Source organism: Mesoplodon mirus (assembly GCF_964341445.2).
Source record: "Mesoplodon mirus genome assembly, chromosome: 14".
Lineage (NCBI taxonomy): Eukaryota > Metazoa > Chordata > Mammalia > Artiodactyla > Ziphiidae > Mesoplodon > Mesoplodon mirus.
Genome location: NC_138990.1, coordinates 42876603 through 42893663, shown reverse-complemented (window position 1 = coordinate 42893663; position 17061 = coordinate 42876603). Strand labels below are relative to the sequence as shown.

General features: G+C 36.6%; 1 protein-coding gene across 4 annotated transcripts in view; it reads left to right on the top strand.

The window, feature by feature from the left end:
• The window catches only part of ATAD2B (ATPase family AAA domain containing 2B), a 165942-nt gene that overhangs the window by 34855 nt on the left and 114026 nt on the right, over positions 1-17061 (top strand). For all 4 annotated transcript variants that reach the window (XM_082642078.1, XM_082642076.1, XM_082642075.1 and 1 more), the window contains exons 2-8: positions 1119-1270; positions 7056-7105; positions 7453-7606; positions 8844-8946; positions 10591-10699; positions 13864-13980; positions 16758-16833. In XM_082642078.1, the coding sequence (XP_082498204.1) occupies positions 7521-7606; positions 8844-8946; positions 10591-10699; positions 13864-13980; positions 16758-16833 (491 nt within the window). In that variant the 5' untranslated portion in view covers positions 1119-1270; positions 7056-7105; positions 7453-7520. The remainder of the gene's footprint in view (positions 1-1118; positions 1271-7055; positions 7106-7452; positions 7607-8843; positions 8947-10590; positions 10700-13863; positions 13981-16757; positions 16834-17061) is intronic.

Below are 17061 nucleotides of genomic sequence, written 5' to 3'. Positions count from 1 at the left end.
TTAGTTGCCCCGTGGCCTGTGGGATCCTAGTTCCCTGACCAGGGATTGAACCGGTGTCCCCTGCATTGCAAGACAGATTCTTAACCACTGGACCACCAGGGAAATCCCGGGAAAATTCTTTAAAGTAGGATGCCAACTAAAACATACAGGAGTGATACGATTAGATAATTACCATCATGATGGTATTGGATAAAGGCAAGAGCATTCAATGAATGCTGTGGCTAGTGGGTGGAGGTTTGATGAGGAACAGGATATTGGTGGATTATCAGAATGGTTTCATATAAACTAATCAAATACAAAGGGAAAAATAGTGACTTTATGGTGGAGAAACCTGGCAGACACCAACTTGACTAGGTGATCAAGGTTATACCTAATGATGGGTAGGTATAGTATGCATAATATCATGTCTGTATATTCTTTCTATGAATGTTACGGCCTGACTTGGGTTACGAGGAACATCAGATGCCCACATCACAAAGGGGATGAGGAACCAAGCAGGAACCATCTCTGACTGACCCAGACTGATAGTCATCCTGGAAAATAAAAAGCCTATATTCTTTACAGTCAAGGGCATGAAAATGGGGAAAGATTAAAGGATTGTTCCAGATAGAAGGAGACAGAGGAGATATGATAAGTACATACAGTATATGTTCCTGGTTAGGATCCTGAACCACAAAGGAAAGAGAGACCTTTTTGGGACATATGATAAAATTTGAATGTGTCCGTGGACTGGCTCTGTGTTATATCAATGATGATTTCCTAATTGGGAGGGTTGAACGATGCTAATAAAGCAGAGTGTTCTTATTTTGGGAGTTACACACCGGAGTATTTAGGAGAGGAACGATGAATCATGTCATAAAAAGTTGTATCTACACATATTCTGTAGGCTTGAAGCTATTTTAAAATAAAAACAAACTAAACATACTTTTCTGAGGATACATTTATCTTTCTAACTTTTTTGTTTCTGTATTTACAGATTATTACATTTTGCTACACTTGTAGAGAGATTCCTTCAGTAAATGTTTATTGGTTGAATAAGCACCGTACTTTATCCAAGAATTTAAGAATTCTGTTAATTTTAATAGGATAATAAATACATTTTAAACTTTGTCTTTCAGAAAGCTGAAGTTGATGGTAGTTTAAGTGATAGCCATGTGTCTCCTCCAGCCAAACGCACTTTGAAACAACCTGATTCTGTTTGCAAAGACAAATCAAAATCACGAAGTACTGGTCAGCGAGAGGAATGGAACATATCAACTGGACAGGCCAGGTGAGAATGGAGAACTCCTCCATTGTTTTTTCATGAATTATTTGATGTGATTCAGGGCTGATAATTGCTAATTTTCTTAAATTGTAAAGCCACCTGGCTAGAAATACTTATAAATTGTATTAAGCTTATTTTATAATTTCTGTATGTAATTTTATTTTCTCTAAATATGCCAAAAATATATGTAGTATGTAATAGAAACTAATATTACTAAAACAATAAGAATTTGGATAGGTCTTGAATGTGCATATGTGTTTATAGTCCTGAAAATTTAAATAAAAACATATGGTTAAAATTATATTTTTTACTTGAAAATAAGATAAAATCTCCCCTTCCTAAAATTAAGTATTCCACTTGAATTGGTATACTAAAATGTAATAAAATCTAAATTAATTTTTAAAGAAATCTTTTCATCTCTCTGGTTGTTTTCAACTTAAATTTGCTTTGTGTCTGTTTCGATATGTATTAGAAAACAATTTTACTCACTTAACAAAAGTAAGTGGTACTAATTTAATGTAGATAGGATAGGTGTACACACACTCAGAAAAGATTTAAATTTTGAGCTTAGAGTCTTTAGCTTCTCTTTTTTCCACTGTTTGATGTAGAAGTGCTGATGATGTGCCAACTGCAAACCAGAAGTAAAAGGGAATTCCCTTTTGACAGTATTTTGATTTTATGTGTGTAGGTAAATTCGGGATACTCTTAGGCTTTAATGAAAATAATCTTTGCAGTTATATAGATTTTGACAGGCATTGTACATTTACTAGTCTCTAAAGAGTCTTTACCTATTTTAATATGTATTTAAAATTTTAAATTTTGCATTGGCTGGGATTTAAGTAGAAGATTATGTGAATCATAGTCTATTGATTTTTTTTAACTTTACCATACTCCTTCATCTGTGAGATGAAACAGATCCAGATAACTATAATGATGTTACTTAAAATAAGTACATCCTTTTAAATACACTTCTACACTTGATCTGCCTGTTGTAATCTGTATCCTGTATGTATTAAATGAGTGAATCAAGCTTCTTTTTCTAGTAAATGTTTTAAAAAGTGTTCTTGTAGTGTTAAAAGTTTGACCTTTAATTGTAAGATAATTTTTACAGTTTAATTCAGGTGTAAGTTTCTGATACCATAGATTTCCCACATCTTATCCACTCAGATCTTTTATGTAAATTAATCTTGATCATGTCTTTCATGTAAAAAGGCTTAAAATTTTTTTGAGGGGAGAGAGTTTTACTTCCATTTAGGTACCTTAGAGTTTGATATTCCTTTAAAAAAATATTAAGTACATTTTGAATAAAAAGCTTAAGAAATAATGAATACTAATAAAATTTACTTTTTTTTTTGGCAGGAGAATAATGTTTAGCAGTTCAAACAATTTAAAAAGTTTTTTGAATTAAACTTTCATCAAGGGATGTGATTAAGTGCTACACTGTTAGAATTAGACTCTTTTAGTGTTTCAGATGACCTGAAAAGAAAATGCCATTTGACCTATCAGATTCAACAAAATTGAATTTTAGGGAAACTTGTAGTTAAAGATATTTTAGATTTTGAGATAGTATAAATACAAAAATCAGGATTTATTTGAAGGCTTGTGTTAATTTTTATGTCATGAACCTGAGAATCCTAATTCCTTTATTTTGGTACTCTGAAGTCTTCAGAGTATCTAAGGTAAAATGACTTTCACAAAAATAATTTGTTAAAATACAATTCATTGGAGGAAAATTGAATATAGATGAGAATTAGTATTAGCTATGAAAAATAATGAATCCTAAAGAACTTTATTAACAACCACTATATTCTTTTTTTTAAAACAAGTTACTTACTTACTTACTTACTTCTTTCTTTCTTTCTTTAATTTATTTACGGCTGCGTTGGGTCTTCGTCACTGTGTGCGGGGGCTTTCTCTAGTTGCAGCGAGTGGGGGCTACTTTTCATTGCGGTGTGTGGGCTTCTCATTGCGGTGGCTTCTCTTGTTGCGGAGCATGGGTTCTAGGTGCACGGGCTTCACTAGTTGTGGCACGCAGGCTCAGTAGTTGTGGCTTGCGGACTCTAGAGCGCAGGCTCAGTAGTTGTGGCTCACGGGCTTAGTTGCTTCACGGCAGGTGGGTTCTTCCTGGACCAGGGCTCAAACCCTTGTACCTTGCATCAGCAGGCGGATTCTTAACCACTGTGCTACAAGGGAAGTCCCGAAAATTTTGTTTTGTGGTCAGATGATGAGGGAGTAGTGAGGTGAGGCAGAAATGTAATCACCACTGCTGAGGCTCATTAGAATGAAGGCTGGTAGTGGTTAAAGTCTTTCCAAATGATTGATTTTGCTGAATTGAGGTTTAAAATTCTCATAAATCATGGAATGCCTTGGGTTTATGTGGGAAAGGGAGAGTAAATAATGATTTTTGAGTCTGATATTGCATTTGTAGTATGCTTCACATAATTAAAGATGTGGAAACTTTTAATGTAATAATTATCTAATGCAGAGTGATACTGTCTCCATTTAAAAAATTTAGGATACAGAGATATAGGGAAATATCCCCCACCCACACCCTCCTTTTTTTTTAATATCTTTATTGGAGTATAATTGCTTTACAATGGTGTGTTAGTTTCTGCTTTATAACAAAGTGAATCAGCTATACATATACATATATCCCCATGTCTCCTCCCTCTTGTGTCTCCCTCCCTCCCACCCTCCCTATCCCACCCCTCTAGGTGGTCACAAAGCACCAAGCTGATCTCTCTGTGCTATGCGGCTGCTTCCCACTAGCTATCGATTTTACATTTGGTAGTGTATATATGTCCGTGCCACTCTCTCAGTTTGTCCCAGCTTACCGTTCCCCTTCCCCCAGTCCTCAAGTCCATTCTCTAGTAGGTCTGCGCCTTTAGTTCCGTCCTGCCCCTAGGTTCTTCATGACCTTTTTTTTTTTTTTTTAGATTCCATATGTATGTGTTAGCATACGGTATTTGTTTTTCTCTTTCTGACTTACTTCACTCTGTATGACAGACTGTAGGTCCATCCACCTCACTACAAATAACTCAGTTTCATTTCTTTTTATGGCTGAGTAATATTCCATTGTATATATGTGCCACATCTTCTTTATCCATTCATCTGTCGATGGACACTTAGGTTGCTTCCATGTCCTGGCTATTGTAAATAGAGCTGCAGTGAACATTGTGGTACATGACTCTTTTTGAATTATGGTTTTCTCAGGGTATATGCCCAGTAGTGGGATTGCTGGGTCATATGGTAGTTCTATTTTTAGTTTTTTAAGGAACCTCCATACTGTTCTCCATAGTGGCTGTATCAATTTACATTCCCACCAACAGTGCAAGAGGGCTCCCTTTTCTCCACACCCTCTCCAGCATTTATTGTTTGTAGATTTTTTGTTGATGGCCATTCTGACTGGTGTGAGGTGATACCTCATTGTAGTTTTGATTTGCATTTCTCTAATGATTAATGATGTTGAGCATTCTTTCATGTGTTTGTTGGCAAACTGTATACCTTCTTTGGAGAAATGTCCATTTAGGTCTTCTGCCTATTTTTGGATTGGGTTGTTTGTTTTTTTTGATATTGAGTTGCATGAGCTGCTTGTATATTTTGGAGATTAATCCTTTGTCTGTTGATTCGTTTGCAAATATTTTCTCCCATTCTGAGAGTTGTCTTTTGGTCTTGTTTATGGTTTCCTTTGCTGTGCAAAAGCTTTGAAGTTTCATTAGGTCCCATTTGTTTATTTTTGTTTTTATTTCCATTTCTCTCGGAGGTGGGTCCAAAAGGATCTTGCTGTGATTTATGTCACAGAGTGTTCTGCCTATGTTTTCCTCTAAGAGTTTTATAGTGTCTGGCCTTACATTTAGGCCTTTAATCCATTTTGAGTTTATTTTTGTCACAGCCCCTTTTAAAAATAAAGGAGACTACATAATCATAAAGGATTTATTAGAGTATTAATTTAAGCAGTGAACCCACCTGGTTACATTTTAAGTGATTAGTTTTTGGCAACATTGATTTAAGAGACTGTTTAGGCACCTTTATTATTGTATAGGCAGACCAACCCTTAAAATCCCAGTATTCTCTATTTTTATACCCAAGTATTTCATATTCTACCTCCTTTTTCTCCTTTTTATAAAGAGAAATGATAATTGTAAAATGATGACAATAAACTATAATTGGTAATTGGATTGATTGAAGAACAAGTTTTTTTTTCTCCCCCCACCTTAAAATAGATCTTTCATTAGCAATGAAATAAAAGCCAATTAAGCACTGTCTTCTTTTTTTTGTTTTTTTTTTGCGGTACGCGGGCCTCTCACTGTTGTGGCCTCTGCCGTTGTGGAGCACAGGCTCCGGATGCGCAGGTTCAGTGGCCATGGCTCACGGACCCAGCCGCTCCGCGGCATGTGGGATCTTCCCGGACCGGGGTACGAACTCTTTAGAATAATTTAAGTGTGTAAAATTCCAACCATTTGGTCTTACATACAGCTAAAATTCATATGGAGCCAAGACTTGTGAATTAAGTGATTAAACTGAGTTAATGTTATATTGGGTCCAAAGCCAAACTATATTTATTATTTTTCTATGTGGTTTTAAGTGGATTTTAAGAGTGATTCTAGGGAATTCCACATATATAATCTTCTAAGGAATGACCTGTTAACACATCAATTCTATTACTTTATAGTCAAACTCATATACCAGGAGGATTGTGTATTTGTACATAAAGGTGCTAAAAATGAAATACTTTCTAAGAGGTAGTATATTAGAACAGATGGTTATGTTGTTTTTATGGGGAAAGGAGGGATGGAGTTTTTTATTTTGTGTTTTTGATAGTCTGAAGGCACAGAATAGTTTTTGTTCATACCTTTAGTCATCCTGTCTGTGACCTTTTATTAGACAGGGGCATTTATAATTAATATTTATAACATTTAACATTTATAATTTTACATGAAGAATGCTGGAGTTACCAAAAATGTTAGAATATTTTAGTTAAAAAATGTTGTGCAAACCACATAGATAAGCAGATGACAGTCATATGTACTGTTTTTTGAATGTCCTCTCTCCCCCCTTTTTTAATCTTTGAAAATGATAATTGTTGGATATTTCAAAAAATACACTAGTAAGTTTAAATTGATAGCTCTTTTACTATGTAACAATTTAGTTTTTGGTTTTGAATTTCTAATTATAGTAAGGTGTACTGTGACTTTTTTCATAAGTCTTCATGTTTTAATGACCCTTTAAGTATCTTTCTAGTGACTTAACATTTCTGTTCCTCCACCAAAAGGGAGAGTTGTACAATAGATTTTGAGAAATTAGCTAAATTTTCATTTATTAGTTTAGAATGTGTAATATAATACTTTGAGGAAATTATTAAGTTGTGTTGGTGTTCTTTTGTCTTACAGTTCATCATTTGAATAACTTTGTCATTGTTTGAATTTTATGTTGTCAACAAAAACCAATAGTAAATGTCTGTGACCATTGTTACTTATGGCGTCAGTTAACTTTATGATACATATTAAGCTTAAGCCTTTTCATTGGATTTTAATTTATAGAGTTGAAGACAGTAAGTTCAGTTTGTAATCTGTTATTAAAACTTTTCTTGAAGTAATGAAATGACTTAGCTAGTATATTTTATTAATTGGTATATTATCAGTCTTAGGGTAAAAAAATGTCTTTACTCTTAAAAAAGTAATATTACATTACTGACATTTTAAAGATTAAAATGATTCCACCAGTATTTGCATTTCTTGCTTCTTTAAATGAATGTTGATGTGTTTGCATATTAAATATAATTGTGTTCTAGGTTAACTTCTCAGCCTGGTGCTACATTACCAAACGGACATAGTAGCTTATGTGAGTATTCTGTTATGAAACTGGTTAGTATTGAAATTCTTATAATGTTGTTAAGAGTATTAAAGTGGGGTAAAATAGCGTAGTTTACTAGTATGCTAAGTATACTGTTGGAAGTGACTGGATTTCAGTCATGGTAAATATGTAATTGTTAAACACTGAGAAATCAGTACAACTGAAATAGTTTAAATTATTATGGCAGATTGTAAACAGTTATAGAAATTTTAGATTTTGGATATTAAAGCCATTTAAGAGGTTATAGTAAGCTTTTTATAGTCTTTTAAAAGTAATTTTTGATTTTTTTCTTTCTTTTTATACTCTATGAAATGGAAATTTCTCTCTTCTTGTAGCCCTTCGAAGCCATCCCCTTCGAGGTGAAAAGAAGGGAGATGGGGACCTTTCTTGTATAAATGGTGACATGGAAGTCAGAAAAAGTTGTCGTTCCAGGAAAAACAGATTTGAAAGCGTGAACCAGAGTTTGTTATTTGATCAACTAGTAAATAGGTATGAATGCTTTTGCAGTCAGCAGTTTCATGTAACTGTTGGTTTTTTTAAGCCAGTTATGTTTTCAAAAGTAACTTAAGCGCTGACTTAGCAGTCAATACAATTATTTAAAAACTTAATTTGAATTAACCACGGTTAGCAATGATTGTCAGTTTCTGGTTACTTTATTAGATTTAATACAATTTATGTGATAGCTCATTTTTCTCATACTTTTTAAAGCTCTTGTGCATAGATAATATAAAAAGTAATTTTATTTTGACCTCACTGCTATAGTCCTTTAATGTTTGCTCATTTAACATTTATGTTTTTCACAATTTTCAAGCAGCATTAAGTTTCATTATTGATATATAGTAGGCATAGTTTTACTTAGTCGAGATTCTGAATTGAAAGTCTTTTGAGACTGCCCATGTTGGATGTAGCCTAGCTGACTGCTCGGTGTCTACATGCAATGAAACTTTATTCTTCTCAGCTAATAAATCATCCTCCTTAATCACTGCAATAGCCTGGAGAAGTGAGGTCAGTGTAATTGCTATTTGAAATGAGAGGAAATTATATTCTATAGTGGTAGTGTCAAAATTAGTTATTATTCGTTAAGTACTTAGATCAGTATCTGGGGTATGTGTGTGTTTAAAACATAAAATGTGCCAATGTTACCGTATATTTTGTGGATGTCAGTGTCCTCTAATTTCTAAAAGTATCTATTCAGTTAACCTTATATTAGCTTTAAACTTTTTACAAATCCTTTTTTCTATACAATTTTTAACACCATCTTCAAATAAAAATATTTGAATTATTTTTTTTTCAGTGCCTTAGGTCTGTTAGTCAGTTACTTGTAGTAGCATTATGAATTTAAATATTTGGAGACTTATAAGCAAAGGTCTTATATTTGTAAGTTTTATTATATTAAGGTAGAAGATGTTCTGATTCCATCTTTTTTTTTGGCTGTGCTGCATGGCTTGTGGGATCTTAGTTCCCCATCCAGGGATCGAACCTGGGCCCCAGCAGTGACAGTGCTGAGTCATACCCACTGGACCACCAGAGAATTCCCTGTTTCCATCTGTTTTTGAGGCATTATCTTCTGGTGGATGCCAGTTCAGAAACAGATATTAATTGGGATGTTAGGTACAGTTACATATCAGAGATGATTTAATTATGTGTTGACGAAGAGCTGTTTTACATGTATGACAGTGTTTGATTCCACGGTTGTCTAAACCCTAGTTTTATTATATAATTGTAGTACTGCTGAAGCTGTACTACAGGAAATGGACAACATAAACATTAGAAGGAATCGTCGATCAGGAGAAGTAGAACGGCTTCGAATGTGGACAGATACAGAGTTTGTGAGTATATTAACTTTAACAACCTTTGCACATATTTTTTATTTGGACTGAGGAATTGAGAGAGAGAGAGAGAGAGCAGCATTTGGATTTTCTTGAATTAACAGAATTGTTCCTTCTTTGTTTCCAGTTTAATCTGGGATTTTATTGTTTTCTTTCTTCTTTTATCCTTACCCTGCTTGCCACAACCTTCCCCAAAAGACCCTCTATACTTCTGCAGAGGGTCATCTTAAAATCCACCTCTGATTCTGTCACTTTTCTCATTGGAACCTTTAATGGTCTTTTTTTCTTTTTTTCTTTTGCGGTACGCGGGCCCCTCACTGTTGTGGCCTCTCCCATTGTGGAGCACAGGTTCCGGACGCGCAGGCTCAGCGGCCATGGCTCACGGGCCCAGCCGCTCCGCGGCATGTGGGATCTTCCCGGACCAGGGCACGAACCCGTGTCCCCTGCATCAGCAGGCGGACTCTCAACCACTGCGCCACCAGGGAAGCCCTCTTTTTTTTTTTTTTCCGGCACTGTGCGGCACGTGGGATCTTAGTTCCCCGACCAGGGATTGAACCCGTGCCCTCTGCATTGGGAGGGCAGAGTCCTAACCACTGGACCAACAGGGAAGTCCCTTTAATGGTTTTTTAATGTGTACTGGATTAATTAAAAACACCTTGACCTTCATCATCTCGTTTCAACTTTATCTTCTCACATACCATTGCCCAAATATAAACAAATCATTCTTATTCTCCTGTCTTTTACTCCTGTTAGTACTTCTGGTTAAGGACTGATGCAATTCTACCTTTGTTTCAAGGCTCATTTCAGATGCTTCCTCCCCTCCTCCCCCAAACACCGCTGGCGGGGCGGATTAATCTTTTTGAATTCTAGACTCTTCTGTACCTTTTGCTTGTGGGATCTCAGTTCCCTGACCAGGAATTGAACCCTGGGCACAGCAGTGAAAGCCCAGAATCCTAACCAGTAGGCCACCAGGGAATGCCCATGTACCTTTCTTTATGGCATTAAATTTGTTCTACTTTATTTTATTTTGTTATTATTACTTTTTATAAATTTTATTTATTTATTTATTTTCAGCTGTGTTGAGTCTTTGTTGGGCGTGGGCTTCTCATTGTGGTAGCTTCTCGTTGCAGAGCATGGGCTCTAGGCATGCGGGCTTCAGTAGTTGTGGCACGTGGGCTCAGCAGTCGTGGCTCGCGGGATCTGGAGCGCAGGCTCAGTAGTTGTGGTGCACAGGCTTGGTTGCTCCGTGGCATGTGGGATCTTTCTGGACCAGGGCTCGAACCCGTGTCTCCTGCATTGGCAGGCGGATTCTTAACCGCTGCGCCACCAGGGAAACCCTCTACTTTCTTTTATAGTTACCTGTGACCTGACTTGTTTTATCCTATTAGGCTGTAATTTGCTTAAGGGAGAAAGTATGTCCATGGCATTGTAGTTTTACATTTTCAAATATTTTATAAGTTTTATTTGTTTTTCCTCTTGTTTCTTACATGTATTGAATTCAGTAAGGTCCATTTTCATGAATCTTTGCCTTGCAAATAGGTCCTCAGTAAATTTTATTGAATGGTCATGTCCCATTGGGTTAATGATATTTATAGCTGGGAATAAAATTCATGTTAATATTTGACAGATTTCTCTCTTTAAAAGGAAAACATGGATATGTATTCAAGAGTAAAAAGGCGAAGAAAGTCACTGAGAAGAAATAGTTATGGGATACAAAATCATCATGAAGTCTCTACTGAGGGTGAAGAAGAAGGTTTGTAAAAGCACCTTCTGAAATAAATACTACAAAGTTCAGGTGGGAGGGAAGAAAATATGTACAAGTAATATATGTGTAATGTTGCTGGATGGGTGATTTTTGGCTTTAGAGGTCTATGTTACATAATTTCGAATAATTTTTATTCCATTGGCATTTCTGAGTATTCATTTTCTTCATTTGGAAAAATGCCTTTGCTGTACACTATGCATTGTTATGTAATATATCTTATTAGTAGCTATTGGTAGTCCTTAAGTGACCTGATCTGGTGCAGCATTTGCCATGGGCTGATTTGCTTGTTAGGTGAGGCCTCTTTTGTATTTAGGTACGTTCTAACTGGAAGTCTCTGTCCATAGCCACCTTCTATCCATAGCCTCTAAATCTCGGATTATTTAGGTCTCAAATTTAGTTATGGACAGAGGAGTAGTAAATGGTACAGTTACGAGAAGGAGAGACAGCCAGTACTAGTGGGGGGAGTTGTACTGCTCTTTTCTGAGGCCGGTCTGCGTTTTGAATTGACGAATCCTGACTGGATTTGTCGGGCTGGAGCTGGGAACAGATGAAAGCACGTTTGCCCCAAGGATTATAAATTGATGACCGGGGCGTCCATAGGATTTAATTCTGTAGGTGTTAACCTTCTTTATTAAGATGGATTTTCAGAAGATTTGGTGTGCTGTAAATGCAAGGTAGTTGTATTTCACCAGGGAATCTTATTAGTTCTACTGTTTGTGTAGCTTAGATGGAGAAGAATGGGTTTATTTCTCAAATTCTGTAATTAATATATTATTAGCAAGTTTTGAAGAGGTGATAATTCTAATGAAGGTATTTTATTGAGCAGATATTATTGTTGTTACAGCTAGAGCCTCTATATTGCTTCCTTTGGAGAAAATCAGTATAGGTGAGACAGATTTATAATGTGATTTTTGCCTTATCTTTAACTGAACATCTTTGTAGATTTCCCAGAGTAGATTTGCCATGTATAGAATTTCTTCCCATAATAAATAATGCAAGGTTGTTTTTTCAAAAAGTATTTTTTTTGAAGGTTTAAGGAAACTTATTTGGGTGCAAGTGATTTATAGTGTTATTTAGTTAAGTAATACTGTATTTGCTGATTTTCTCTATAACTTAATAATAAACATTTAAAAAAACTTAGAGTAAGATTTCAGATGTCATGAGTAAATTGTAAAGTCCTTTGTATTTTTAGTTTCTTATTTCACTGAGCAAGGCTGACAGTTTTAACATTTTTCCAATGTCTTAATATGATTGTATTATAGTGACAATTCCTGTGGTTAAAAAGTTAATCATGAAGTACATTGCATTTGAGGACCATAAGCTTGTAAAGTTTCACCCAGACTTTTATTTTAAACTATAAATAGATGTCACATTATAGCTATAGCCAAAGTGCTTTTTTTTTTTTTTTTTAATTTATTTTTTTGGGCCACGCCGGGCAGCATGTGGAATCTTAGTTCCCCCACCAGGGATTGAACCTGTGCCCCCTGCACTGGAAGCACAGAGTCTTAACCACTAGACTGCCAGGGAAGTCCCCCAAACCACTTTTTTTTTTTTTTTTTTTGCGGTACGCGGGCCTCTCCCGTTGCGGAGCACAGGCTCCGGACGCGCAGGCTCAGGGGCCCTGGCTCACGGGCCTAGCCGCTCTGCGGCATGTGGGATCTTCCCGGACTGGGGCATGAACCCATGTCCCTTGCATCAGCAGGCGGACTCTCAACCACTGCGCCACCAGGGAAGCCCCCAAACCACATTTTAAAAATAAACTTTTAGAATTTATGTACATTATAATTTACTATTTATTTATTTATTTTAAAATTTATTTTTGGCTGCGTTGCGTCTTCGTTGCTGCGCGCGGGCTTTCTGTAGCTGTGGTGAGCGGGGGCTACTCTTTGTTGTGGTGCATAGGCTTCTGATTGTGGTGGCTTCTCCTGTTGTGGAGCACGGGCTCTAGGCATGCTGGCTTCAGTAGTTGTGGCTCGCGGGCTCTAGAGCGCAGGCTCAGTAGTTGTGGCGCACGGGCTCAGTTGCTCCACGGCGTGTGGGATCTTGCCGGACCAGAGATCGAACCTGCATCCCTGCCCTGGCAGGTGGATTCTTAACCACTGCACCACCAGGGAAGTCCCGTAATTTATTTTTTAAATGTATAGCTAGGTGAATTACCATAAAGTGATCACTCATGTCAAGGCATAAACTATTACCAATACCCCAGAAATCTGCTTTATGCTCTCTCCCAATCCCTGCCTGAATTTTTCTACCAAAATGACTAATCTGAGTTTACCTGTTGTCAACAGGCCTAACAAACCATTATACTGCCAACAAAAATTGCTCTTGCTGTAAGATTAGTAATTATCTTTTAAGCATTTTTTTGAACTATCAAGTAGTATGTGAATATTGACCTTATTCAGTGGTTAATTGGGCATTGAATGAAGTGTGTTGTAATAAAGTTTTGAATCATATTCTATTATTGCTTTGTATGACCAAAAAGGTAATACAAAAAAATTGAAAGGTCATAGGTAAATCAGGAGCTCAAATATGATCATATTTATGTATTTAGCAGAGAACTAACATTTTTAAGAAAGGCATTTTCTTTTACATCTGTCTTTTTTTAAAATTAATTAATCTATTTAATTTGGGCTGCGTTGGGTCTTCGTTGCTGCACACAGGCTTTCTCTAGTTGTGGTGAGCGGGGGCTCCTCTTCATTGTGGTGCACGGGCTTCTCATTGAGGTGGCTTCTCTTATTGTGGAGCATGGGCTCTGGGCTCTAGGCCTGCAGGCTTCAGTAGTTGTGGTGCGAGGGCTCAGTAGTTGTGGCTTGCAGGCTCTAGAGTGCAGGCTCAGTAGTTGTGGCACAGGGGCTTAGTTGCTCTGCAGCATGCAGGATCTCTTCCCGGACCAGGGATTGAACCCGTGTCCCCTCCATTGGCAGGTGGATTCTTAACCACTGTGCCACCAGGGAAGTCCCCATCAGGGTTCATTTTTCATTGTACTGATTTATGCTGTGTCATACAATGTTGAAACTTCTAAAGCTCACTTGTGCAGAAAGAATAAAATTAAAATATAAATATTCAGTTCTAGAGTGGACCAATCTTTGTGGATTAAAACAGTATTTTGTGTGTGTGTGTGTGTGTGTGTGTGTGTGTGTATGTGAAACTAGAATCTCAAGAGGAAGATGGAGATATTGAGGTTGAAGAGGCAGAAGGAGAAGAAAACGATAGGCCATATAATCTGAGACAAAGAAAAACAGTGGAGCGATACCAAGCACCTCCAATAGGTAAGAGACTCTAACTTATTTCCTTTTTGTAGTAGAGTAGCTTATTCTACTCCACCCCTTAAAAAAATCAGTGTCGCTGAATTTAAAAGAATGAAATCTCTTATAGCAGTTCTTTAGGGCAAGTTTCTCTGTGTTCCAAGTGGTTAAGTATTGATAATTTAGCTAAAGTCAGAAAAGAGCAACTTGTCCAGTAACCTATGTTTGTGTTTTGTTTTTGGTTTTTTTTTTTTGAGAAGGAAAAAGTTTTATCTTAATGCTCTTAAATCTAATGACAGGTAATCAGTTCCACAGGTACTGTTTTATTGACTTTCTTCCCAGCTGTTGGGAAATTCCATCACTATTGATTTCCTGCAATTCTTAAAAAATTGAAATAAAATTCACATATCATGAAATTCACCATTTTTGCTGGGTTTTGCTGATTTTTAATCTGTACAATTTATTGCTTTTTAGTATATTCACAAGGGTGTGCAGTCATCATCACTATCTAATTCCAGGACATTTTATTACTCTTACACTTCCATCCCCACAGCCCTTAGCAATCACTAATGTATTGATACGTTCTGTCTCGATAGCTTTGCCTATATGTGACCTTTTGTGTCTAGCTTCTTTCACTTAGCATAATGTTTTCAAGGAAGAACCTGGATCATTTTATTCAAACTCTTAAGGCTCTGAAGCAGTGATTGATTCTCTGGAATTATTAGAGTTACCTCACAAGAAGCTTGCCCAAGTATGTAGACATTTCTCTACTCCAGTTAGAAATCACTGTCAAAGATAGCCCTGTTAATAATGGGGGAGGTATGTTGGGACAGAAAAAAGATTGTGAGCCATTTTTCTAGTTTTTTTTTTTAAGCGTTATTAAAGAGGTATAATTTATATGTAGTTCACTGCTATTGCATATATAATATTTCATGTGTACAGTTTGGCAAGTTTGAACTATCTGAGGGATATACCTATGAAACTGTCACCGCACTTAAGGTAATGAACATGTTCATCAACTCTCCCAAATTTCGTTCTGCCTGTTTATAATCTACTCCTAACTTTCTTTTGCCTCCCCACTCCTAACCCTCAGGCAGTGACAGATCTCATCTGCTTTCTGTCACCATAGATTAGTTTACATTTTCTTTAATTTTATATACAGTATATACTCTTTTTTTGGTCTGACTTCTTTCACTCAGCATAATAATTGTAAGACTCATCCATGTCGTCGACTATAACAGTAGTGTTTTTCTTTTTATTGCTGAGTAGCATTCCATTGTATGGGTATATCACAATTTGTTTATCCATTCATTTGTTGATGGACATTTGGATTGTTGACATTTCTAGTGTCTGGCTATTATAAATAAAGTTGTTATGAACATATGTTTGCAAGTCTTTGTTTGGACATATATTTTCATTTTTCTTATAAACACCTAGGAGTGGAATGGCTGCGTTTTATGATTATGTGTATGTTTAAGTTTCTAAGAAAGTACCAAACTCTTTTCCAAGGTGATTATACTGCTTACATTCTCACTAAGAGTGCATGAGAGTTTCAGTTGCTCCATATTCTTGCCAACATTTGGTGTGGTCATTTTTTCAAGTTAATTTTAATACATATTTATTGTAGTTTTAATTTACATTTCCCTAATTACTAATGATGTTGAGCATATTTTTATGTGCTGATTTGCCAACATTATCTCTGGTGAAGTATTCAAATCTCTTGCCCATTTTTTCAATTCAGCTGTTTGTTTTTTTATTAGTGAAGTTTTGAGAGTTCCTTATGTACTTCAGATATCAGTCCTTGTGATTTGTAAATAGTTTCTCAGTCTGTAGCTTTTTAAAAAAATTCTCTTAATAGTGTCTTTCAAAGAGAAGAATTTGTAATTTTGATGAATTTCAGTTTATGAAAAAATTTAATTTTTTTTTTTTTTTTTTTGCGGTACGCGGGCCTCCCACTGCTGTGGCCTCTCCCGTTGCGGAGCACAGGCTCCGGACGCGCAGGCTCAGCGGCCATGGCCCATGGGCCCAGCCACTCCGCGGCATGTGGGATCCTCCCGGACCGCGGCACGAACCCGCGTCCCCTGCATCGGCAGGCGGACTCTCAACCACTGCGCCACCAGGGAAGCCCGAAAAAATTTAATTTTTATAAATTTATTTACTTACTTATTTTTGGCTGCTTTGGGTCTTCGTTGCTGTGCACAGGCTTTCTCTAGTTAGCTGCGGAGAGTGGGGGCTACTCTTCATTGCAGTGCGTGGGCTTCTCATTGCGGTGGCTTCTCTTGTTGCGGAGCACGGGCTCTAGGCACCTGGGCTTCAGTAGTTGTGGCACATGGGCTCAGTAGTTGTGGGTCTCGGGCTCTAGAGTGAAGGCTCAGTAGTTGTGGCACACAAGCTTATTTGCTCCAAGCCATGTGGGATCTTCCCAGACCAGGGATTGAACCCCTGTTGCCTGCAGTGGCAGGTGGGTTCTTAACCACTGTGCCACCAGGGAAGTCGCTTTCAAAAATTTTTTAATGGGTTGTGCTTTGGTGATGTGTCCAAGAAATCTTTGTTTAACCCAAAGTCACAAAGATTTAGCTTAACATTCTTTTTTAGAATGTTTATTTGAAACTTACAGTATTTATCACAAAGTTTTAATTTTTGTTGTGCTTCTTCTAGGCAGCATTTAGAACTTGAAGACATATGACTGGCTTCTGTTCAGAAAGTTAACAGAACTAATTTCTTCTTCTTTAATACATCAGTTTATCAATTTATTATCAGTTATTTCTATGTTGTCTTTTTCTTTTCTTTTTTTCTTTCAGTACCAGCTCATCAAAAAAAGAGGGAAAATACGCTCTTTGATATTCACAGATCTCCAGCAAGAAGGAGTCATATCAGGTATGTTTTGTTAGTTTTTGAAAGGAAGAAATATTTCCATCTATCATTTAGATAGCTCCTTTAAGTAATACATAGTATAATGCCTTCCAGTTAGAATATAGGTATTGATGGTGTTAATGACAATGGCAATGAAGAAGTAAATAGCATCTTTCTTTAGTAACTAATAGTTTTTACCCTATATGTGACTGTTATCTTCCTGTTTCAGTTTGCCCAAAGCGGTTTTTGTTT